Source organism: Podarcis filfolensis (assembly GCF_964270895.1).
Source record: "Podarcis filfolensis genome assembly, chromosome: 8".
NCBI lineage: Eukaryota > Metazoa > Chordata > Lepidosauria > Squamata > Lacertidae > Podarcis > Podarcis filfolensis.
The window spans coordinates 24,513,019-24,538,791 of NC_139611.1; the positions used below are offsets into that span (position 1 = coordinate 24,513,019).

The window sequence follows — 25,773 nt, forward strand, 5'->3', positions numbered from 1 at the left end:
GCACTGTAGAGCACTTCTGCACATGCGCGCGTGGTGAAACCCAGAAAAATACTTCAGGGTTTGCCGCGTTCGCATCCTGAAGGATACACAACCAGAGGTGTGTGTATCCAGAGGTACCACTGTATAGATATATGAAAATGACCGCTCCCACATCAAATGGGGGCTCCTTTTGCATGGTCGCACGCAGCCCCCTGGATCCCAGTGTGACTCCAGGCAGTTTAGGCTGGTTTCATACTCCCCAGGCTGGATACCTGGAGGTCTCCTCCTACCTCAGCCAATCGCCCAATCCCACCTGGGGAGGCATTGCCAGGGAATTGGCCAGGTAAGGGGAGGGACTGTCCTGCCCACACAATAGAAGGTGAATCTTACCGGCGAAGCAGAACTTGGCTCCAAAGCTTCTCCCACCTTCCCCTTCCTCAGTTAAGTCTTCTTTCACAGGTTAACCTCTTCTCCACAGGTACGCAGGCGCTGCTACATCAGGGTCACGGTTGAAGGGCTGGAAAGGAATGTTCCTGCCTTGGCCGGTTTTGCCTTCCCCGTAGCAAAACGTCACAACTTTGGTGGTTTCAGGCCTTGGGTGGAATCCTTTAGTCTATCTTAGTAATTGGGGGGGGGGCAGGAAGTTGCGACCCACGCCCCCCTTGTGGTGGTGATACCAGGGTTCAGTGGCGTAGCGTGGGGGGTGCAGGGGGGGCGGGCCGCACCGGGCGCAACATCTGGGGTTAGGGCAAATCCATGGGTTAGGGGGCGCAAATCCACGGGTTAGGGGGCGCAAATCCACGGGTTAGGGGGTGCAAATTACTTGCCTTGCCCCGGGTGCTGACAACCCACGCTACGCCACTGCCAGGGTTCCCCGTTAAATGGGTCTTGAGGGGGAGGCATTGGCCATATGCTGAGAGTTTGTCATTGCTCTCCCCTCCAAAGGCAGTGAAACGGGGGCGGGGCTCTCTCTGCTTGAACATATGTTCTCCAGAGCCAGCCCAATCCCCACACATTCTGGATAACCCTGAAGTCTCCCAGATCCCTGGCTGGGGACTGGGAAGAATAAATGCCCAGTGCCTGAGCCAAGGTCTCCCTACATCTGAAACTTAATAGAGTTGTGGCCAATTTTAATCCCATAGCATGTTGTCTTGAGTCATTATTCCGCTCAGGGGTCGCTCAGGGGTTGGGGGGACTCTGCCTGTCCACACAATAGACGAATAAAAGTATGATTTAATATAACTTAGAATATACAGGGAATGGTGATGAAAAAAATTAACGAACCGCAGAAAGAGGAGGAAGGAAGTCGAGATTTGAAATGTCTGAATTATTGTTAAATTACTATTGAAATGTACATAAATGAAAATCATTTTTAAAAAGAAAGATCTTAAACCAGGCATCCCCAATCTGCAGCCCTACAGATGTTTTGGCCTACAACTCCCATGATCCCTAGCTAACAGGACCAGTGGTCAGGGATGATGGGAATTGTAGTCCAAAACATCTGCAGGGCCAAAGGTTGGGGATGCCTGTCATAAACCATTCTGAATCTTAAAGTTTGCCTACACTGATTTCAAAGTAACAAGTGGAAAGAACTGGATTGTATCAGCAGGGAATATATCACAGAGACCTTGCCTTTCTGGGTGCTTCTACTTCTAGATATTCTGAAGGTTTCAGGGCTACAGCAGTTATACTGTGCACAAGAGGGTCTTTTAAGATGCTGATAAATTGGTGGGTACAAACCAATCCATTCCTGAATCTTCCAAGTGTTCCAAGAGTTGTGAGCCTGTAAGTGACACATTGTTTTCATAACAGTCTTGCAGGCAATGGAGTCCCACTATGGAAAGAGTAGTAGATATTGAACCTAAAATTGTGATATATAAGGAAGCGGGACTAAGGGTGAGGGTATGGATGCTAGTTTCTTATCAACTCTGCCACATCTCTGTATGTGAAAGGGTTGGATAAAAACTTCTATACTGACCTCATTTGGGGCAATAAGGGGAAGGCTCTTAGTGGTAGGGAAGTGGAATCTTGTGCCTCCAACACAACCCTAGACGTTAGCAAGTCTGTAGAAATCATAGGAATGGTTTGCTGCCAGTGGCGTAGCGTGGGGGGTGCAGGGGGGGCCGGCCGCACCGGGGGCAACATCTGGGGTTAGGGCAAATCCACGGGTTAGGGGGCGCAAATTACTTGCCTTGCCCCGGGTGCTGACAACCCACGCTACGCCACTGTTTGCTGCAGCTGTAAGGAGTCGACATACATTGGTATGTGATCAGACTCCCCAGCCTCCCAAACTGGTTTTATAATGCAACAGTGAGGAAGATAGCCTGGACTATCTGGATTGAAATATAAGCCTACTAAGAAGGTGTTGCCAAGAGGTAAGGCTGTTACACTATCTTAACAAAACAACGAGGTAAAGATGGGACATATCCAACACATGTCATGAATCCAGAGGAAGAGCAATGTTTTTGGCATGACCTGTGAATATAAGTTGCATTCAATTCAGTGGGCCTGAAATGAACAGATCCAAGTTAGTTGTTTTGTTTAACTTGAATGGGTTTACACGGCACAGGAGCAATGCTGGTTGCAATTCTATGAGATGAGGATTGGGTAATGTAAGGTGTGTTCATCTATAACTGGTAATTAGTGCTCTCCTTCTTGCTTTTGTCAGATAAGCTAAAGATCTACCTCCCACTCACCTTACAAGAGGCAGAAGAAGCATAAGTTGCAATGAAAGGGAATGCGATTGCACAGCTTTCCAATGGTTTAGCCTCATAGAAACCCTGCAGGGTGGGTTAGGCAAATGGGGCTGTTAATCAAGCACATCAGATCTAGTTCTCAGACCCTTACAATGAAAAGGTTTAGCAAACCAACCGAACTGCACATCTGTATAGAAGTAACACCAATTAACATACATAAATATCCCAATAAAGTAGATAAATGAATAAGCAGAACTTAAAACCCACAGTTTCTCTTGCAAGACAAAGCATTCTCCTTTTTAATAAACAGGAAAAAAAATCCCTACCATCAGTTACTGCTGATAAAAATATTGGAGTATTTGCATAGGTATCTTAAATTCCCTAGAATTATAAATTTGGATTGTTGTCCCAGAGTCTTTTGAACTGTCTATTTAAAAAATAATAATCGTTGTTAACATCTCCCAAACACAATCATTCATCTGTTGTAAGTAAACTTGATTTCTTCCAGTGATTTCATTGATTTGAAATTATTGAGGACTGTGAACTTAAACTAACAGCTGAACTGGAGATAAAGAAAATAGAAAGTATCATACACCACAATGTGTTTGAAAGTTTATTTATATTTTAGATTTCATTATTTGAAATACACAATATTTTAAAATGGCTATCTGCATTTCTATTCCATATTCAATTTTCCTCTCCCTCCCTTTGCCTGAAATGTCTTCCCCTTCTTGCACAGGTTGGTTCAGCTTTTTTTCTTTTTCTTTGTATTGGTTAGAGAAAATATATAAAATAAATACGACGCTTGCAGCACAAGCAATACACATGTTTTTCAAGTAAAGAATGGGATAAATTATTGCTCTTATTTAACTTGCAGTTTTACTTGCCCAGAAGCCCATGCCACTATCCTGCAGATCACCCAGAAATCTAATACTGTATATCTTGATCTACTTTGTAGATCTCCTTTCTATGTTCAGTCTTCTGGTGTCAATCAAAACTGCAGAATAGAACTGCATTAAACCTTACTTATTCCTCAATCAATCAGCTTATTATGGTCATAGACCAGCAGTTTAAAACTGGCTGAAAATACAATAATTATAACAACAAGATACCATAATTAGTTAAACAACCCAGAATAAAAGCAGGGAGGCAAGAATCACTCACCAACTAGAGTTTTTACTATTACTAAAGCAATACAAGTAAACCTTACTTATTCCTGGTTGTTCCAGTTAATCGTTTTAAACTAACTGGCTTTGAACTTGGCTACCTATTTTGTTTTCCACTCACCATTCCCTGAATGGGGGCAGATTCCAGGGATGGCAGTACTTCAGTTATGGGGTTTTTTTGGAGGAGACCACTGGAGAGCTTTTCTTCTGTGCTTCATCCCCCACTCAGATGTTTCCTTTCCTACACCATAACGTACGCTAAGAGATGCTCATCAAAGGGTTGTGGAACAACCAAGGGAGCTGCATCTGGCAACCTTAGCACCTGACAGGGTCTGTAGGGAAGGATACAGACTTTAAGGTATAGGGTTCCCGAGTCGTTTAGGGCTTTAAGCACTAACCTTAAGGCAGCCCTATCTTAAGGCAGCCCTGTTCAGGGAAGTTTTTAATATGTAATGCTGTACTGTTTTTAACACTTGATTGGGAGCAGCCCAGAGTGGCTAGGGAAACTCAGCCAGATGGGCGGGGTATAAATAATATATTATTATTATTATTATTATTATTATTATTATTATTATTATTACCTGAGCCCCCTGAATCGAGCCCGGAAATGAACTGGCTCTCAAAGCAGCTGTTTTAAAACTGGGGTTTTATGTAAGGAATATCAAGGTATATTGTCTTTTAAGATAATGGAACTGCAACTGCTGAAAGAATGCTGAGACTGATAGGTCACAAGATAACAGATAACACATATTTAGCCAAAATTCAAGGTTAAAAAGTTCGTAAGTCACATAGCCTGTGGTTGGGACCTAGACACGAAGCCTGTTTGCACCTGTGATTAGAACAGCTGGTGGTCAAAATGCAGTTTGCCCTTTTAGCTTCATAAGATATAAAACTCGGTTATGCTTGCATTTGAAACAAATAGTGGTGTAACACGTGTAACTAGAACAACTTGTGGTTAGAATAGTTATGTAAATAGACAAATGTTAAGGGACTTTTGGCCATATTTGTACAATGATAATCATGGGGATTGGGTGCCGAGGGTCTGGAGAGGGTGAGATGTAAACAAAGGAGGAGAATTTAGTATTTTAATTAGGCGGTCGTGATAGGCTGTGACTTTTGCAGGCCCCTACCCAGTGGGCAGGCAGAGGAAGGAACTTTGCGCTCGGTGAAAGGATAAATGCCTGCGTTGTACTGACCTGAGATGTGCCTCCTTTGGACACCTATTCTTGCAGCTATGTTTTTGTAATCAATAAACTTTTGCTGCTTCAGACTTTATTTCAAAGGTCCTTGGGACCGGTTTTTATATCTCATGTTTTATGAGATCTAAATGGAACCCCAACCAGCAATCTGCTGTCACCAGAAGAGCCAGAGGCTAGGTGAAGCAAGGGTCCTAAGAGCTCAGTCTTAGAGTTTGTGCTTTGTGTGCAGCAGGCTCCAAATTCTGTCCCTGGTTAACCATTATTGGTTCCAACTAACAGGATTTAAGTTGTTCTGGGATCAGGGGCATATGAAGGGGGGCGGAGGGGGCGGTCTGCCCTGGGTACCACGCAGGGGGGTGACATGATGGCCCGCTGCCTCCCCCCAGCTGTAGAGCAGCCGAGGGCAGTCCGTATGGGATGCTGCGCGTGCGCAGTCCGTACAGATGTCACATGTGTGCCACTGGGCGGTTTGCCCCGCCCCTTGGCGTCCCACTCCGGGTGCCAGAGAGGGTTGCTCCACCACTGTCTGGGATAAGGCCAAGTTAGTCAAACCACAGCATTGCAATGGTATACTTTGCACCCTTCCTTCCCCACTATTTGTCAATGACGAACTGGACTGCATTTGAAGGTGATTTCAAGGTCCTTGAAAGTTTGACCTGTAGTGGATCGCAGGAGAATGGGATCAAACATTCCCTCGCTTGTTGACCTGATATGGAGAGAGTTGAAATACTAACTTGGTTTGGTTATAAGCCTCCCCATGGTGGGTGTAATGAAATGAGTTCAGTTTACTCAACAGGTCTTACTTATGTCACATGTGGAATCATTTTGTGCAAGTGCTCCTTCTTATTGCTAAATGTTTCACCTCTTGCAGATGTGGTTGGAATTTTGTTTTGACAGTTTCTGGATTTCACAAGAAGAGAGAGAGAGAATCTGACAATGTGTTCAATACAGCCATACCTTGGAAGTCGAACGGAATCTGTTCCAGAAGTCTGTTCGACTTCCAAAACATTCGGAAACCAAGGAAGCTCTTGCAGCCAATCGGAAGCCGCAGAAGCCGCGTCGGACATTCGGGTTCCAAAGAACGCTTGCAAACCGGGACACTCACTTCTGGGTTTGCGGCGTTCAGCAGCCAAAACATTCAACTCGCAAGGCGTTTGGGATCAAAGGTATGTCTATATTCATTAGGCTATAAGTAAAGGTAAAGGTACCCCTGCCCGTACAGGCCAGTTGTGTCCGACTCTAGGGTTGTGCGCCCATCTTACTTAAGAGGCCGGGGGCCAGCGCTGTCCGGAGACACTTCCAGGTCACGTGGCCAGCGTGACGAAGCTGCTCTGGCGAGCCAGCACCAGTGCGGCACACGGAAACGCCGTTTACCTTCCCGCTATAAAGCGGTACCTATTTATCTACTTGCACTTAGGGGTGCTTTCGAACTGCTAGGTGGGCAGGAGCTGGGACCGAAAGACGGGAGCTCACCCCGCCGCGGGGATTCGAACCGCCGACCATGTGATCGGCAAGCCCTAGGCGCTGAGGTTTTACCCACAGCACCACCCGCGTCCCCATTAGGCTATATTCAATGTTATATCACAGCCAGGGAAGACCCACTGACAAAAATGGATATGGGTAACTTAGGCCCATTAATTTCAAGGAGTCTACTCTGCTTAGAACTTAGCTAGCTGGCTGGCCACTACTGCAGCCCGTGTTTTGTTAGCCCAAAAATGGAAAACGAGCGAGGCAACTTAAGCTGACGGAATATTGTGCAGCTTTTAAACTTAACATATAGAATAAAAGAACAATAAGAACATCTGTTTAGAGAAGATTGGAACATGTTTATTGAATATATGGGAGGGTTGTGTACACTTAGAAACGTTGTCAGCATTAAGATGAATTCAACAGTGTAAATAAGTTTTGATGGATGTAATTATGGAATACTGAATGGTTTAGTTTATGTAAAAAATGCAGATTTATGATATGCAAAATGAACCTTGGAAAGAGAAGAAGGGGGAGTCATTGATATTTTAAGGATGTTTAAATGAGTATTCTAAATTGTAAATTATATATATATATATATATATATATATATATATATATATATATGAATGAATGAACTTAAATGCCTACATCCCACTAGATGGCCCACCAGGGGCCATCAATGGGTCCAACAGCAGAGGAAGACAAAGAGGAAGAAGTTTTCCTCTTCTCTCTCACTAACACTAGAACTCAGGGGCATCCTATGACGCTCTGTGTTGGGAGATTCAGGACAGACAAAAGAAAGTAGAAAGGAAAGAGCATTATTGATTAAAATAAAGCAGGCATAGCTTAAGTTGTCATCAAACCAGTTCGCAAAGACCCACGTGGTCAGATAGAATTCCTAAGCGTTTGTTACTTACTGGTTTGAGAAGGAAGTATGCAGTTAACTTGTGAAGCTGGCTACTGCAAGGGGTAGTGATGGTCAGGAACATGGATGTACTTAAAAGAGGATTAGACAAATTCATGAAAGAGAAGGCTAAGTTCTTCCTCTACAGTTAAAGGCAGCATGCTTCCAAATGTCAGCCGCTATGAGCTTTCTCAGGCACTGCTTGTGGATGTCCCAAGAGGCATCTGTCAGGAATGAGCCAGCTCCCAGTGTAACTTTGCATCCGGCTGCTGAATACAGTCAGGAACAGAGAAGTTTGGAGTCGACGCTGGCTGAGCAGAGCACACAGCTGCCAGCATCGACTCCCTCTAACCTTGGAAGGCCAGTTGCCAAGGGAACAACTGAGAGTGGGCTGGAAAACAGCCAAAGGTCTCAGGAAGCTCAAAAAGGCTTGAAAAGCCACACAGACAGTTTTTCGGAATAGGAAGAGGCTGTAGCTGACAAAAAAGTCCAAGGCAGAGGCAAATTGGGGGGCTGCTAGACAGGAAGCAAAATAAGAGACGTAAAGGTTGAAAGTTCAATATCTTCTGTCAACACCCGAAGGAGTCTTCAGAAGGGTCATCTTGAGTGATAATGCCGGTGGCTTGGCTAGAGCCATCCAGAGTTATCTGTTTGTATTTACAATAAATCCTCCTTTTTAATTTCCTACGCTTACTGTGTTATCAAGCTGGGAACCTGGACTCTTGACAGCATCTACCTGGTCATTGTGAGAACAGTATGCTAGACTAGGTGGACCATTGGCCTGAATCTGTAGGGCTTTTCTTATGTCCAGCACATTGACTTTAATAAATTAGACTGTGCCAAACATTTGATCTGACTTTCAGTTTTTTTAATGTTATGATTGGGAGAGCAGGGCATGCACAGAAGGGGAAGACTACCAGCGCCGGACAAAACAGGCCATTTATTTCTATATACCTTTTAAGAAATCTGCTACGTGCTGCAAACATTTCCTTGCAGCTGGAAATTCAAATGGCCCCAGGCCAAAAGATACAGTCATTCCATGGAACCCATCCTGAAGATGACGCCATGTCACCGGCACACCATTGTCCTCTAGACGTTTCTTGTATAACAGTCCGTCGTCCCGGATAAGATCATACTCACAGGTTAAAATGAAAGTCTCAGGGAGCTGGCAGATGATGTTATCCTCCGCTAAGAGGGGGGAAAACATTGTCTCAAAACCTAGTTTGCAGAGTTCATGAAGCTTTTCCGAAAATGGAGGAGGTACTGCCGGGACATAGCCCCTGCCCTTAAACTCTTCTGGGATGTTGTCAGCGCTAATCCATTTCCGGTGCTTCAGCCATATATCTGTAGAGACATGGGCGCCCTTTATGATTTCATCCACATTGATCATCTTCCCTGTGAGATACTTGAAACCGTGTTTGACAGCTCGTTTCCTGAACAACAGAGGAATGGAACGGTTTTGCTGATAGGAAGGCAAATTGAAGTCCACTGCTTGGAGGAAAGGGTAGACCAGGAACTGAGCTTGCACTCTTGGGAGATCCTTCCTTGCCACTAGTTGTTGACAGACGGCTGCAGCAATCGTGCCCCCGCCACTGTCCCCTCCAATGGCAATTCGGTTGGGGTCCACTCCGTATTCCTTTGCATGCTTCAAAAAGTGGATTGCAGCAGTACGGCAGTCCAATACCGGAGTTGGATACAGATGCTCAGGAGCTAACCGGAAACTTACATGAAAGAGAGAGATTTTATAAATTTAACAGTGTACATTGCATAGAAAATGAGCATGTTTCTTCATGGCATATTGAAGGTTTGTATGGGGGATTCTTTTTTTACCCCATGGGGCAAATTCCTGTCTGTGCAACCTTCTGGGGACTACATGATGGGTGGAACCAGAGCCTAAGCAGATATAAAATGCAAAGTTTATCTTTGTACTCGTAGGCTACTTCCTATGAACACCACACATTCCTCCAACTTTGCAAAATATGCACATTCCAGCCAGGCAGATGAAGTGTGTGTGTGTGTGTGTGTGTGTGTGCACAAAACAGGGACTATGGAGGTGGTCATCTGGGGTGAGTTCTGAGGGACAGAGTGCTCCATTCAGCCCGCATCCCTGAGGTTTCCAACCCTGGTATATTGCTTTGAATTTTCAAGCTATCTGGGTTTTATTTTAATCTCTCAGTTTAGGGCCACTGTTTTTAATTCTCTCATCAAAATAAAGCACCCTCAGATTATACTAGTATACTGTGGAGCTAAATAAACGCTACAGCTCATCTCCAACTAAGAGTAAAACAGTGGAAATCTGGAAAGAAAAGTTGCTGATTTTCCTGGACATTTTGTCAATTTCCACCCCGACATTGCTGCCGATTGCAATATTTTGGATACGTCTGAGAAATTCCAGACATATGGCAAACCCTAGAACTCCAAAAAAATAAGGTAAAGCTGAAACATGAAAACAACAATAGGGTTAAGGGGTAAAGGTAAAGGACCCCGACAGTTAAGTCCAGCTGCGAAGGACTCTGGCATTGCTGCGCTCATCACACTTTATTGGCCAAGGGAGAGACGTTTGTCTGCAGACAGTTTTTCCATGTCATGTGGCTAGCATGACTAGGCCACTTCTGGTGAAACCAGAGCAGCACACGGAAACGCTGTTTACCTTCCCGCTGGTGCGGTACCTATTTATCTACTTGCACTTTGACGTGCTTTCAAACTGCTAGGTTGGCAGAAGCTGGGACCGAGCAATGGGAGCTCACCCCGTCATGGGGATTCGAACCGCCGACCTTCCAATCGGCAAGCCCTAGGCTTAGTGGTTTAGACCACAGCACCACCCGCATCCCAAGAAGGGTTAAGAATTACCTATGTATATTCTGAGGTATTCTTGCAAACTGTGCTATGCCATTATGATGTCTGTTTCTACTTCAATTGAAATGAAACAAAAATATCTATATGACACTGAGAAAGAGAAATGATAGTTGTGGACTGAGATTCTATAAGATTTTATAGGAATTTTGCTCCTCTCTTTCTTTTCATGCTCCACCTTGGGTAGCGTTGGGGAAGAAATTCCAGTTCAGCTCACCTCTGCAGATAAACACACCTACTGTATTTTTCGCTCTATAAGACGCACCAGACCACAAGACACACCTAGTTTTTGGAGGAGGAAAACAAGAAAAAAAATATTCTGAATCTCAGAAGCCAGAACAGTAAGAGGGATCGCTGCGCAGTGAAAGCAGCAATCCCTCTTGCTGTTCTGGCTTCTGTGATAGCTGTGCAGCCTGCATTTGCTCCATAAGACGCACACACATTTCCCCTTACTTTTTAGGAGGGAAAAAGTGAGTCTTATAGAGCAAAAAATACAGTAATTTGAGGTTTCCATACACAGTGCACAAACAGAAACACAATCATCCTTAGAAACATACACAGTGCAGTTTTCCAGCCGAGGAATGTATAGAACTAAATGCTTTACTGGGGTAAAGTGAGCATAAAAATGCATATGTATATTCTTGAAAATAACATACAAAAATAAGGGTGAATTCAAACAAGAATTCAAACAGTTTTTATCAGGACTCTTTTTTAAAGGCAAGCTTATGTGGAGAACTGAATTTAAGACTTAAGCAAAAGGAAGAAACTGAGAAAAAATGAAATGGACAAACTAGAGGCCAGGGGTCAGCAATTTTTTTCATCGGGGAGGGGGGGGCGGTCCACTGTCCCTCAGACCTTGTGTGGGGCCGGACTATATTTTGAAGGAGGGAAAACAAATGAATTCCTATGCCCCACAAATAATCCAGAGATGCATTTTAAATTAAAGCACACATTCTACTCATGTAAAAACATGCTGATTCCCGGACCATCCGCAGGCCGGATTGAGAAGATGATTGTGCTGGATCCGGCCCCCGGGCCTTAGTTTGCCTACCCATGAACTAGCCCATCGGTCCACACTAGGGGTAGGAGAGGTTCAGAGGTTTCAGATCATTCCCTGAAAGTGGCTGTGCTTGAATAAAAGCTACAGATGATGCAATATGCACCTGAATACAACTTTCTGAGAATCACAACTGGGGAGAGGGCTGTCACACTTGGTTTCCGCTTGCTGGCTTCCCATGGGCAACTGGTTGCGAACAGGATGTTGGATTAAATGGGCCATTCACTGACCTGATCCAGCAGAACTCATCCTATGATTGGGGCCTAGAACATAAAAAATATCCAAATGCAAAACGGAATGTCCATTTGAGAGGTTGGCCAAATCGCTATGTAAATTTTAGCAGGCTTCCTCTGGGTTCAGGTCTTAGGAAGGATTAGAAGCTGAGGGGACTCTCACACACCCTTTTTTTACAAAGAGAATGTAAGTACTTACTTGACATTCACAACCACTGACTCACTTTGGTGGGCAATATAGCAGCATGATCTTTCAAAGGCTCCTGGGGGGTGAAAACACAGTCAACAGCTATAGGGGGCAGGGAGCGTCCATAACAAAATTTCCTAGTCATTCATATTGAAATCATTTTGAGTTACAGCCAGTGTTAGCCCTCCTCAAAGTAAATCCATTGAATGAATGAATGAACTTGGGGGGGCCACCAGGTGGTGCGTTGGAAGATGGCCGACAATAACATCTCTCTGACCCATACGAGGTAATTAAGGGGCTGCTATGGGAAGTATGCAGTCTTCCTACCCCCCCCCCAGGAGACGGGGGCGCTGCCTTGCCAGCGGTGTTCACAATGCACCCCCTGATCCGAGAGATGGGGGTGCCGAACACTTGGCACGAGCCCTCGGTGAAGTCAGATCTTCCTGACACCGATTCCAATTAGCGCGTGCTGGTTGCTTCAGCTCGGAATTATAATTGGAAACATATGGTTGGAAAGAAGCTGAAGCACATACATCAAGTAATGTTTGAGAGATAAGACTGCTGATTAATGGATCTCTGTGACCGGGAGTGACAGATGGATAAGTAAATCTTCTGATGAATCACCACTAGGAGACTGTATGTTTGGAATGAAGGGGGGGAGGAAAAAACTTTTTTTTTCCTTTGCACGATGTGATATTAATAACCCTTCACCCCAGATAGAAATAAGATTGTTGCGTTTTTATTAATCACAAGCAGGAATTCAAGAACTGTGTGGGATGGATTATAACAGGAGAGAGGATTGGTGAACGGTGAGAAAGAGGAAAAATTTTATGACTCAGTTAAAAAATGGCGTCTCACCAAAACAGGCTTGCCGGAGAAAGAAGGACAGGGGGAGGAGAATCAGGATTGTTTGAAAGAGAAGGAATGTTGGAACGCAAGCTTGACCTGACAGAGCCTCCTGATTCATTTGATTTATTTGGCAAGCCTGAGAAAAGTAAAGGACAGACCGAAGATTTTTTTTTTTAATGGAAGCGATGAACAGAGGCTATCCCTGAGCGATATGATCTTTGAAGAGTACAAAGCCCACACAGAGGATGCCTGTTTTCAATCTGCTTGTGAAAATTATCAGAGATCGCAAAGAAAGGAATATACGATAACAACAAGAAGAGAAAGAAAGTAATAAAGGACTATCTGGATTGAACTGGACAGAACTGTCTAATTAAAGCAGTAATATAAGTGATGTTCGGACTTGTTCGGAGTTTTGGACTCGTGCGGAGCTTGATGTATGGGTATCCCCAACAAAATTTAAAATTTGGCTGTATAATTTGGAACTAATGTGATTTGGATAATGTGATGTAATTGGCCTGTTAATAAAAAATATTTTTTTAAAAAAAGAATGAATGAATGAACTTTATTACGTTCACAGACCAGGATAAAAAAACCAAAAAAACATATAAATAAAATAGCAGTTAGGATTTTTTTAACTGACAAATGTTGGAGCAGATAAGGACAAAGAAACAAGCATAGGATAAAAACATCTGAATAAAATACAAGATTAAACACGGATAATGGGTGGATAAAAACTGATAATTAAAAACAAATAAAAACATACAGTTAAAGCAACTGTAAAAGCGTAAGAACTAAAAGACTTGCAGTTAAAACAACTATAAGAGGCTGCAGAGTAGAAGCCTCTGAAATAGAGGACACTCAAAGCATTAGAAACTTATGTGCAAATATGGTTAAAACAGACAATTAAAACAATTTACAACAATAAATTTAAAAACAATGTACAACTAGAAACTATCCCAGGGAGTTGACTCACAGTCACCCATGGAACTGAGTTTGGGGATTTTCATGCCGGACTATTTTGAATTGGGCGATGGTCTGCGCCTACAGATATGTAGACAGAATCTGGCGACCATCCAGGTCATCTTCTGATCTTTGCCTAACAGCAAAAGGTCAAATATTTGCTTTTGCGGGAAGTCGGCGAGCCTCACCAGTAGGGGATCAATGATCTTACTACGTGCCTCTTCGTAAAAGGGACATCTAAAGAACAAGTGTTCTGGGCTTCCTATCTCTCCCAGTGGACAGGTGCAAAGTCTCTGAGCATAGGGGATTTTTCTAAAGGCTCCATCCAGGACCGGCGAGGGAAGAGCCGAGCTTCTGGCGAGTGTAAAGGCGCTTCTTGCATTTCTAGATACGAGAACGAAGAGATATGCTGCCGGTGCGGCTATATCTCTCTCGATTTCTCCAATTTTATAGTCGGGGCACCTTGCGCGGTCCTGTTGTCTCTTGGTATATAATATTCTTTGCCTGACTGTGGCTTTTGCCTGGCCCAAGCCCAGACTTAGAAGGGCTTGTGGGGCAAAACCCAGTTTCTGGAGGGTGTTCAGGACTGCAGTCTGCCAGCCTGACTGGAATTGGTCGCAGAGGATCAATAGGGCTATCCCTCGGTTGAGCAGACTCAATGTCAGCCATTTGTAGACTGATGTTAGGCAGATGCTAGCCTCCACTCTCATCATCCCCATTTCCAATCTCACCCAGGCCTCACTATACCCTGCCTTCGTTGACCTAAAAGCAGCCTTTGATACAGTCTCCAGAACCAGACTTTGGGACAGACTACAGGGTACCAAGATAGATAGAAGGCTCCTGCTCTAAAAAAAAAAAGTAAATCCATTAAAATTAACAGATATGACTAATTTGGGTCTATTTATCTTATTTTACTTATTTATTGAATAAAATTGTATTTAATAAAATTTATAGGCCACTGGATTGTAAAAAAAAAAAAAAAAAAAGGAAAACAAAACCCTGAAACCTAACGAACCTACTCTGGGAGAAACTTAGTTGGATTGAACCAAATAAATATAAATACAAATATAAATACAAATATAAATACAAATACAAATATAAATATAAATATAAATATAAATATAAATATAAATATAAATATAAATATAAATATAAATATAAACAGAACCAAGGCTCAGTCCACATTTCTGCTTAGTTATTTCTGACCATTTCTGGAACCTCTTTTCAAATCATTTGGCGTACAAAGCAGAAACATGCTCTTTGGCATTTTAAGGATTTTTCATTGACCATTAAGGCTGGTGAGGATACAGAATTGGTCACCAGTGTGACTGGATTTCTCTGTCTCATTTTCTTGTAATAGAATCCCATCCTGCCATGGGGATTTAACTTGAGCTGCATACAGGGGCAGTACAAACCACTCCCACCACCCTCCATGGCAAACATTTCAGGACTCCCAAATTATCCTAGAACAATATAGTTTTAAGATGCTTTCAAAGAACTTACGCATTGTTCCGAAGAGAGCAATACCTCCATGGAAATACATCACTCCTCTCCTGTTCTCAGCAGGTGATGTTTGGGGCCAGTGCACTCTGACTGGCACCCCATCGAAAACCAGGTCCATTATTACCAGCCCTTGGTAGTGTTTTGGTGATATCCAAAAATCTAAGATCCTCCAGATCATATACCTGTGGCAAATGCCAAGTTTTTCCAGGAGCAGCCCCTATTTGGACCAAAACATTTAGCAGTTATGATCCGCTTCGGATCTTTTTGCATTCACAGTGAAAAGCCCAAAGCCCAACCTCCTGTCATGGAGAGAACCAGAACTGAGAGGCAAATAAATGCCAACGTCCGCCGTAGGTAAAGGTAAAAGGACCCCTGACCATTAGGTCCAGTCGTGGCCGACTCTGGGGTTGTGGCGCTCATCTCGCTTTATTGGCCGAGGGAGCCGGCATACAGCTTCCGGGTCATGTGGCCAGCATGACTAAGCCGCTTCTGGTGAACCAGAGCAGCGCACGGAAACACCGTTTACCTTCCCACTGGAGTGGTACCTATTTATCTACTTGCACTTTGAGATGCTTTCGAACTGCTAGGTTGGCAGGAGCTGGGACCGAGCAGTGGGAACTCACCCCATCACAGGGATTTGAACCATCGACCTTCTGATTGGCAAGTCCTAGGCTCTGTGGTTTAACCCACAGCGCCACCCGCGTCCTGACTTAGAATGGCACAAATCAATCACATCTTCCCCCCTTGCCAGCCCTGCCCCTTACAGTTGGGATCACCCTCATTTCCTGAATCTCTTCTGCCTTCGCCACTTTTTGTCACCTTTAGTGATAAATAGGGATGGGGAAAATTAAATTTATTTGCCTTTTAACAACAACAACAACAACAACAACAACAACAACAACAACAACAACAACAACCCAACCTAAACTTCTTACCTAATGACATATGAAAATGCATCACATTAAGGTGAATTGCTTGCAAATATGTTTATTAGTCACAACCGAGCACAAATAATAGGAGGGATATTAGATGCTTAGGACCCAAATCCTAGGGGGCCAAGGTCCCTACCCTAAGATATTGGAGGGGGGCCAAAACACCCCCCCACAGGTTGATGGGCTTTCAAATATGTCACATCCCAATATTTTATTCAAGTTGGCACCCCTGAAGAAGTATGTACTAAAATGCTCGTGCATTTTCACAAGGATTAACATTTAATATTAAGAGGGGGTGGGGAGAAATGGAGAGAAACCAAACCTGAGCGCTTTTTTTAAAAGTTGGGGTGGGCAGGATGAGTAGCAGGGTGGAGCACAGGATTCAGAATCAAAATGCAATGGAAAGACAGGTGGGTTTTCCCCTTTAGGTAGGAATGTTCTAACACCACAGTAGGACACAGTCCTCTTTTTATGCTCCTCCCGATCAGAACGGTATTTACCCGGGGGTGCAAGGGGTGCGGGGCACCCGGGCGCTGAATTCTGGGGGGCGCCAGGTGCCTGCCACTGAAGCCGCCTAAGCTCTTAACTATCTACCTGTTCTGAAATTATAAATAATTTTGATCAAGCTAGAGAAACAAAATACATATATACCTAGGTATTACCGAAATCTATACCTATTGTTTCACTAAAGGACTTTCGACTTTGTGCACTCTTTACCAAAGATGAGCCACACCAGCGGCGCCGCTTGTCATTCACAACGGCGGCGCTTGTCAGACTCCTAGGTGGCACTTGTCATTCACAGTGGCTCTGTGCACACAAAAGTAACTCTTACATCAAAATATTAGGCACGTATTGCATTGAGTTGCTATGCGGCAGCGGCACCTTTGACACGACTGATGTTTCTCCTAAGTAGGTGCCTAAACAATACTTATAAGTTAAATGTGGTGGTGTTGTGTACTTAAGTCTAAGTATATTGTAAATAAATGAGCAAATAAAAAAGTTTGTTTCTTTTTCCTCCCTTCTCTCATAAACAAGAGATAAGGCATGGTGTCTGACATAAACATAATAAAAGTTAATTTGGGGGCTAAACTAAATTTGGGGGCACTGAGCGAATCTTTGCACCCCGGCAGTGCATATGCTAAAGACAGCCTTGCTCCTGATGGAAACACGCCGATGGGGACAGATATAACTTGCTTTAAGCCATTTACATACTGTCTTCTCTTGTATATTAGTTGCTACAAAACTCAATGACTAAGCTATTTAGGGGCAAAATGTCGGATTACTGGAACAACGTCCGAGCACTGAACCACTGAGATATCACAAGTGGGCTCTTTATTACTGCATTTTCAGAGGGAGAGACTTGTAACACTGTAAATATGACAGCTGGATGGAATTCGTGTAAGTGCTTTGAAAAGAAAAACCACTACTCAGGCTGCATGCAAGAAAAAACACCAAGAAACCCTCATTTGCTTGAAGTGTGGAAGGCATTGTCACAATGTGGTTGGGGAGTGAAGATATTAGAGATGGGCAGAGTAATTCACAAGACACAATTTGGAACTCAAATATGCTCCCTCTTCCCTTGACAGAGGCAGACACAGGCAGTCTGTATCCCATACAAGTTGCTCAGTAGGAGAAAATGATCATACACACACACTTACCAGTCCGAAGAGATATCCCGAAGCCATACTGATAATTTGTAATTTTGCACCATGGGTGATTCCTGGAGGAATGTGGGTCCTGGTGAGATGGTAATAAGCTCCCCATGCAAGCAGCAAAGAATGGATTAAAATGGCCACATATAATGTCAGCATCCACAGAGTTTCACCAAATGCCATTCTCCTTAAGTGAAGAAGCACCAAAGAAGGGAATTTCCTTGTAGCCGACGCAGGTGACTTTGGCATGGAAGTACTTCATGCCTTGTGAAACACAGGATCCCTTGCCATCCCACACAGATCTCAGGTGAGAGGGGGGAAATGAATCACTTTAATAGTCAGGTCACACATTCCAGGCCATCCTTAATTCTATAATATTCCAGCTATTCTTCAGAAAGGAAGTATGGGTGTGTCAGGAAAGATGAGTGCTGTGTGGCTGGAATAATGGAGCCAACCCTGCCCTGTCAGTTGCTCTTGCCAAAGCCCAATTGCTGCTCATACAACTCCAACTGCTTTTAGAGTTGGTTAACTTTAGAGTTTAAACCTTACGCTGAAGCCCAAACCCCTCCTGCAAACACAGTGATAACAACACCGTGCAGCTTTTATTAAGTCACTTGGCTACAGTAATATGTTTAAAACCGACAGATTCTGAAGTGTAACAGATCCAGCGTGAGCATTGCACTACCTGTTTCTTTCACAAAGATGTCAGAGCTGAATACAGCACTAGCCATCAATCCAGGAACAAATGCGCTGGAATAGAAGAAATGCAACAAGATAGCTACACCGGAAATACAACAATTTAGAAAAAGAGTGAACATGAAAGGGGTCCCCACTAGCTCCCAAAAGCATGTGTACAGTTGGATCTAACTATACAGCTCTACATCAGTTTTCTAGAAACTTAACAAAAACACTGCCCAGTACAGTCTTTGGATATTTAGACAAAGGACATCCACCGGACAGTGCTGCTGAAAGGTTACCATCTCTTGGGATGGTGGCTCTCCTGTGAGCCATATCTGATGCCAGGATAACTCTTTTGAACCAGGAGAAACACAAAGAGGCAACAAGCACACAGGTATGCCTTCTCTGGGCTCATCAATGGCTTTGTATCCAGAGCACTCCAATGGGCAAATGCTTCGGTTTCTATGTACAGCTGTTCCATGCATGGCACACTGAACTCCACAACGGTGTGGTTGGTGATCTCCTGGGCAGAGACCTGAGGGAACCATCCTTCCCCCCTGTCATATAGCTGCTACCTTAAGTACTAGCTTTCTTCCCTCGGCAGGAGCAAGATAACATTATCTTACCTTTCCCGCCCCAACCTGGCCACAGGGATCCATGCGACGGTCACCTCCAGGCTTGACTACTGTAATTTGCTCTACGCGGGGCTGCCCTTGAAGCTGTCCCAGAAAGTCCAGCAGGTGCAGAATGCAGCAGCGAGGCTCCTCACGGGGTCTCTGCCATGGGAGCATATTCACCCAGTGCTTTTCCAGCTGCACTGGCTCCCGGTGGAGTACAGGGTCAGATTTAAGGTGCTGGTTTTGACCTTTAAAGCCCTTCATGGCCTAGGACCCTCGTATCTACGGGACCGCCTCTCCCAGTATGCCCCACGGAGAGCCTCAAGGTCCATAAATAGCAACACCCTAGTGGTCCCGGGCCCTAAGGAAGTTGGATTAGCTTCAACCAGAGCCAGGGCCTTTTCAACACTGGCTCCGGCCTGGTGGAACACTCTGCCTCATGAGATCAGGGCACTGCAGGGTCTGATTTCTTTCCACAGGACCTGTAAGACAGAGTTGTTCCACCTGGCCTTTGGCTTGGAGCCAATTTGATTCCCTCCCCATCTTTGTTTTTCCTTTTCCTTTCTCCTCCTGTGATGAGGCTGCATTTTAATATTTTAATATTTTAATGTTTCAATATTTTAATTGTTGTATTTTAATCTTGTTTTTAAGCTGTATTCATTCAACTTGTTTTTATTATTGCTTGTTAGCTGCCCTGAGCCCGGCCTTGGCTGGGGACGGCGGGGTATAAATAAAAAATATTATTATTATCTCATCTGTCTGCTTCACCAGGTGAACTTATGGAATCGCCCCCCAACTGAGCTCTCCACCCATGTCTTATTTGTGCATCAAAGTCATGAGAGGATAACATGGAGGAGACCTTGGAAGATGGTGCCGGAAGTAAGTCTCCTGTGAGCCTCAACAGAGTGAGTAGGAGCTTTTTACAGAATAATAACAATAATACAGAAAGACACTCAGAAAAATCAAAGCTTAGCCTGATAAAGAATCCGGGAGCTACCAGGAGGTATTTTTAAACCTCCCCTCTCTCCTCTCCTGAGCTTTTTTAATCTGCCCTTTGTAATCCCGTGGAAGCCATTCAAACTTTCCAAGGCCATTCAGTGCTATTTTGAGGCTATTTGAGTGCTATTTTGAGGCTATCTGAGGCCAACTATAACCTCTGAACTCCTTTTGAATAAGGCCCTAGCACACGGCTAGAGAAGATAACTCAAATGGTACTTACAAGACAGAATTATAAAGAACTGGGGATTCCTCTAGCTCAAGCACAAGCTGTTGAACCCCCTGCCCCAAAGAAAAAGCAGGCAAAAATTTCATATTATTTTAAACCAAAAGTAGAGGAAATAAAAAACACAGAGAGCCTGCATCCGCACGAATGGTCTGTTGACCGTACTTCGTTCGGAAGGGGCATAGAAGCAGAGGGAAGAGGAGGAAAAGGAGTCGACCTGGCAACCGAGTTAAAGCAGGCAACTTTAGAAAATACAGCCCTTAAGGCCCGACCGGAACAGGAGCCTCAACTGGGAAACCCAGAAATCAAGTCAAAAGAATCTACTCATCAATCTATGCTTAGAGGAAAGGGGGGGGGTCTCCTGCCCCGACTGAGGTGGAGGAGTGGCCAAACGACACAAGAGTTCGACATCTAGACCTGGGCAGCTACAGTTACATAATGACAGGGCTGTACAAAGATCTGTTGGAAGAACATCAAACTCAGCTAATTAAAGAACTGGGGCCAATTAAAAACTTCCTTTCAGAATGTTTGGGTTTGCTCACCTCCCTGATTGAACTAATCAGGAGGAAAGAGGACTGCCACTTTCACAAAGAAGCCAGCAACAAGCCAAATGGAAATAAAACCCAGCCCAACATTAAAGAAAGGAAAACAAGCAGAGCCAAACTAGTCCAAGGAAAAGTATTGGCCACTAGGAAACCTTCCTTAAAGGGAAAGAGTTCAATGCACAAGAAGAAGCTGAAGAATGTGAAAATGGGTCGAAAGGCTAAGCTGCCCTCTCGGACTGGGAAAATGAATTTCTCAAAGTTATTCAAGATTCTAGAGAACTCAAGCACAAAGAACCCCAGCATAACAACGCCAAACAAGAGCCAAAGCCCAAACATTTTAAATAAACATCAGGTGGCTAGCCCTCCAAGGCTAGTAAAACAATCGCTGCCCTCTAGTGGAAAACTAAAGAGAACTCCAGATCCAAAGCAAGAAACTCCCCAGAAGGGAGTACGAAAGAGCCAGAACTTAATTTTAATTAAACAAAAACTAGTCCTCCTCCCTCTTTTCAAGCATGGAGGCCTTTCCACACCTGCACAACAGAGAATTTATATACTTAAGAAATCAAAGTCATGATCCATCAGTGCAATCACTCGGGTATTCTGTGTCCACAGCAGTCTTCTGTTTGCCTTCACTGTCCTTGCTCATGATCACTCAGACTCATGGTTTCTGTGCAAAGTACAACTTGAATCTGGCTCGGGAGCATCTGGGTTTTCAGCTTTCTCTACTGATAGCTAGCTGAGTGTGGCATAGCTGAGGGCTGGGCAACTCTCCTCGCTCTTTTTCTTGGTGATAATCTGTAAGAGAAGCATAGCTAACATGAAGAGGTAGCAGTTTCCACATTTAGAGCCCTTCTGGACTGCCTCCCTTTTGCCATGCTCAAGGAGAGGTCCCCCCCCCCCCGTTTTCAGCAGCCACAGGGAAGCAAAAATCAGTGGGGAATTCTTAATTTTTCTGAAATCCAGCTGCTTCTGCAGTGCATGTTCCAGTAGTGGACATTAGTAAAATAGGGACGTCTCCCCAATTACATGGCATTCACCAGGAGCATGAAAAAAGACAAGAAATTTTCATAGGTGTACATGTGTACAAAGAACACCTCAACCATTAAAGACAAACATATCACATTTTCGTCACCACAAACAGATGTGGCCCAGACTAATTCATGCAGTTGTGGTGCAGGTATACATTTAATGTACATTGTAACGCCAACACTAAATAAGTCAGAAGGATGGAGGAAATGGGTAGGGTGGGAGGTTGTGTTATATTCTTGTGCAATCTTCTCCTACAGAAATTTAGGGAAAACCCAGCCCTCTGCTCATCTGCTGAGCTATGTGTGGAGTTTTATAATTTGTGTCTATTCTGATAAACTGTGGAGATCAGGCAGGCTTGATAGGATGGAACGTCCTGCTTTGCCCTCCCGAAATGTTGGACGGTATGTGATTCTGTTTCCTTATGTAATTGTAATGATCTCAGGCAGGCAAGCAAGCTCCGGTAAGAATGAATCAGTCTCTGGCAGTTTTATGGTACGTTTATTTACAATTAACACCAAGCTAGTGGCTCCGAGCTTGCCACTCTTAGCTATGAGTTGGTCACTCTGAGTCTCTGCCCCTTTTGCAGCACAAAGGGAGTTAGGGGGAGGCGGGTGGATGCTATCTAGAGACTGTGAATCTGTTAACTCTCTCTCTCTTCTGGTGTTTCTTCTGCTAGCTGTTCTCCATCCAGTGTATCCCAGCTTCTGCCTTCTGAACTATGCCCCTCTGCAAACCACTGTTCCAAATCTATACTGTCCTCCTGCTCCTGAGAAGATTCAGGATCAGTGTGAGGGGTGGCTCCCACCATTCTTCCTTGGTGCAGCCCTCCTCAGAATGGTCCCTGACAGTGCCAGGGCTCTAACAGGATGTTGACGTCCTCCTGCCTCTTTCCAAGGAGACACCAGGGGAACATTTAGGGGACTAGCCTAGTCCCCTTAGTCCATTGACCACACACCACTGATGTCAATATTAAATAGCACCAGATATAAGAGAGTCCCGGGTGAGACAGAGACAATACAAATCAAAAGCATTTGCAGATGAGACGGTGATTTCTGTAGAAGAACCAATAGTGTCAATTCTGAAAGCATTAGGAGAGATAAAAGTTTTTGGAGAAATAGCAGGTCTTAGGATTAACCAAGATAAAACCAAGCTCCTGGTAAAAAAACATGAATGACGAGAGTAAAAATGAATTCCAAATATATATGGATATAAAATTTACAGCATGTTACGGTTTAAGAGAAAATTATAATGTTATATAGATGGTACCGAACACCTAGTAAATGGGGCAAAAAATGTATAAATAAAAGTCAAATAGATGTTGGAAATGTAAAGAGAAAAAAGCACCTTTTTGAAGTCTGAGTTGCTGATTTACGTCGCACCAGAGGTTGGGGGATCGTCACGGCTGGAAGGGCATGATCCAGCTGGGGACTAGCCAGCTAGCATCTCGTCCCCCGAAGGATGCCGACAGGTAGATGCCTGGATTTTGACACCAGGCAGTGAATGAAGGAATAAATGGGGGACTAACTGATCGGGAGAGCTAATCAGGTGAGACCCTCCCCCAGTGCATCTCATAGGATGGGAACCTCCCACCACAACACTCACATCCGAGCTTCTACCTTTCCTCTGCCTGTGCTGTTTCCAGATGCAACAAGGAAATGTTACTTGGTTTAACTGTAAATATATATTTTTAAATGTCTAGAGGACACACACATGAAACCTAGGTTTTCTGCATATGTGGATAATGTTATGCTTCTCTGGTTATTCTCAGATCCCAGAAGATGAAAGCCTCTCACCAGTGCAGGCAGGGTCATAGCCCAAATGCAGCAGAACTCCAGAACCAAACAAGGTCAAGCACAGAGAATCAGACTAGATCCAACCAGGATCCAGAAGCAACGTGCGAAAAGCATCAAGGGTGGGCCCCCTCAGCACTGTGGATTGAACTGGATGAATCTCAGGGTCCCCAGTGTGGTGTAGTGGTTAGGAGCGGTGGACTCGTAATCTGGTGAACTGGGTTCGCTTCCCCACCCTTCCACATGCAGCTGCTGGGTGACCTTGGGCTAGTCACGCTTCTCTGAATTCTCTCAGCCCCACTCACCTCACAGAGTGTTTGTTGTGGGGGAGGAAGGGAAAGGAGAATGTTAGCCACTTTTGAGACTCCTTTGGGTAGTGATAAAGCAGGATATCAAATCCAAACTCTTCTTCTTCTTCTTCTTCTTCTTCTTCTTCCCCTCCAGCTCCACAATTCTACAATTCTTTGGCCTTGCCTGATCATCTGGGTCCTTGACCTGGGGACATGACAGATGTTGGATCATCTCAGATTTCTTCAGCTGAGTGCCGGCTTTAACTCAGACCCATCTCTAGGTAGTTTAGTGGGAGTGAGGCTGAAGAGAATATAAGGCAGAAATGGGGCTCTGGGTGCAGAGAGGAGGAAAGCTCAGTATGAGGCCTTGAAACTTCTTGTTATAGGTTATGTTGGATATATTGTTGTGTAATACAGTGGTACCTCAGGTTACAGATGCTTCAGGTTACAGACTCCGCTAACCCAGAAATAGTATCTCGGGTTAAGAACTTTGCTTCAGGATGAGAACAGAAATTGTGTGGTGGCGGCATGGCGGCAGCAGGAGGCCCCATTAACTAAAGTGGTACTAAAGTGGTACCTCAGGTTAAGAACAGTTTCAGGTTAAGAACAGACCTCCAGAACGAATTAAGTTCTTAACCTGAGGTACCACTGTATATTTTTTTAAAAAACTTTGTATTCAAATAAAATACCTTTTATGCCCTCTATGAATAAATGTGTGTGTGTGTGTGTGTGTATGCATGAGTCTTTGACCCAGGTGAAAAAAAAAAGCCTAGTTTCATCACTGGATAGTTCGCACCTGGAAAGGGGACTGAATAGGCCCATAACTCCCTTGGCAGACCGGAAGTCCAGTGCTGCGTTACGTTTTTGGATGATTAGATTTTTCCAGCTGGGGAGAAAAGGTTTCAGAGGTGTGCTGAAAAAGTTGCAACAGACTTCCGGTCAGCGCCAGCGATTAATGGCAGATTTCCCCCCGAGCTCCGGGGGAAGTCTGCTCAGCGGGTTTGGGTCCTGCCGCTACGGCGAAGCGGGGACCCCTAAAAATCACAGGCGCGGAAGCCTGTGAACGAGGAGACCCGGCGGGCACCTTTTGCGCCCCCCCAAAACCGCAAAGGAGCCTTTTTAAAGGCTTCGGAGCGGCAGCGGGTGAGTGGGGCGGTGCTGAGGGTCGTCTATCCAGCCTGTTGAGTGAAGCCGCATTGCCATGATCGGAAAGCGCTGATTTCTTCCCAAGAATTTGGACTTAAAAGCAACTACTCGTGAGTAGGATTAACGGACTTAAATTGAAATTAAATTATCAATAATTTTGGCACTAGCACGGGAAAGGTACAAAAAGGAAGTCTGCCTTCCCATTGTGTAGATAATCTAAAGCAAAGTGACTGTAAGCTGTAACTTAAGAGTGAATATTTTCTTGAAATTAGTAATCTATCGTTTGGAAGAGCATTTCTCCCCACCGTTTGGCAGGAGCAGAGGGGGGTGGAAATTGGACTTTTTATGCCTGTAAGAAAGGAACGAACTTGAAAAGAACATCCGCTGCCTTGATCTCTGGAGTCGGACTGCCTTGACAGGGAAACTGAATGGTGGACTGTCAGCACATTAGGATTGTTTGTAGCATTAACTCTGTGTAAAGATACAGTGTCTTTGGATGGACTTTTACATAAAATAGTATTGAAGATAAATTGGAAACTGTGGCTAATTGGAGAAAAGGGGTTTTTTAAAGAGACATTGGTTACAAAATTTCCTATATAGAAGGATCTGGCAACTTCTGTTTCAGTGTATCTGAAGAAGTGTGCATGCACACGAAAGCTCATACCAAGAACTAACTTAGTTGGTCTTTAAGGTGCTACTGGAAGGAAAAAAATTTTTTTGTTTTGACTATGGCAGACCAACACGGCTACCTATCTGTAACTAAGCCACTAGAAGTGAGAGCCAGTGGAAATTTCCTTTCTAAAACAAAAGTACAAG

The 25,773-nt window shown here is 44.2% G+C and overlaps 1 protein-coding gene and 1 long non-coding RNA gene across 3 annotated transcripts in view; one reads left to right on the forward strand and one right to left on the reverse strand.

Moving 5' to 3' along the window:
* Nucleotides 1-4,539: 4,539 nt before the first annotated feature.
* Nucleotides 4,540-25,773, forward strand: part of LOC310769588 — a 29,003-nt gene continuing 7,769 nt past the window's right edge. The window contains exon 1 of the long non-coding RNA XR_014551710.1: nt 4,540-6,206. This is a non-coding gene — a long non-coding RNA (uncharacterized lncRNA). The remainder of the gene's footprint in view (nt 6,207-25,773) is intronic.
* On the reverse strand, nt 8,336-18,088 carry LOC310769440 (arylacetamide deacetylase-like 3). Of its 2 annotated transcripts, XM_083628812.1 has the most exons (4): nt 17,647-18,082; nt 15,057-15,273; nt 11,757-11,820; nt 8,336-9,135 (listed from the first exon to the last, which is right to left on the reverse strand). In XM_083628812.1, the coding sequence occupies exons 1-4, from the start codon at nt 17,887-17,889 to the stop codon at nt 8,361-8,363; spliced, it is 1,299 nt and encodes a 432-aa protein (XP_083484938.1). In that variant the 5' UTR covers nt 17,890-18,082; the 3' UTR covers nt 8,336-8,360. The 2 variants fall into 2 exon arrangements, with proteins under 2 accessions (XP_083484938.1, XP_083484939.1); XM_083628813.1 differs by lacking the exon at nt 15,057-15,273 and having other exon boundaries at nt 17,647-18,088.

Coding starts and splice junctions, on each gene's coding strand:
- LOC310769440 (XM_083628812.1), bottom strand. CDS start 17,889: ATGCCAAAGTCACCTGCGTCGGCTACAAGGAAATTCCCTTCTTTGGTG. Junction 11,821..15,056: donor TGCTCTCTTCGGAACAATGC/GTAAGTTCTTTG, acceptor TTCACCCCCCAG/GAGCCTTTGAAAGATCATGC. Junction 9,136..11,756: donor TCAGTGGTTGTGAATGTCAA/GTAAGTACTTAC, acceptor CTTTCATGTAAG/TTTCCGGTTAGCTCCTGAGC.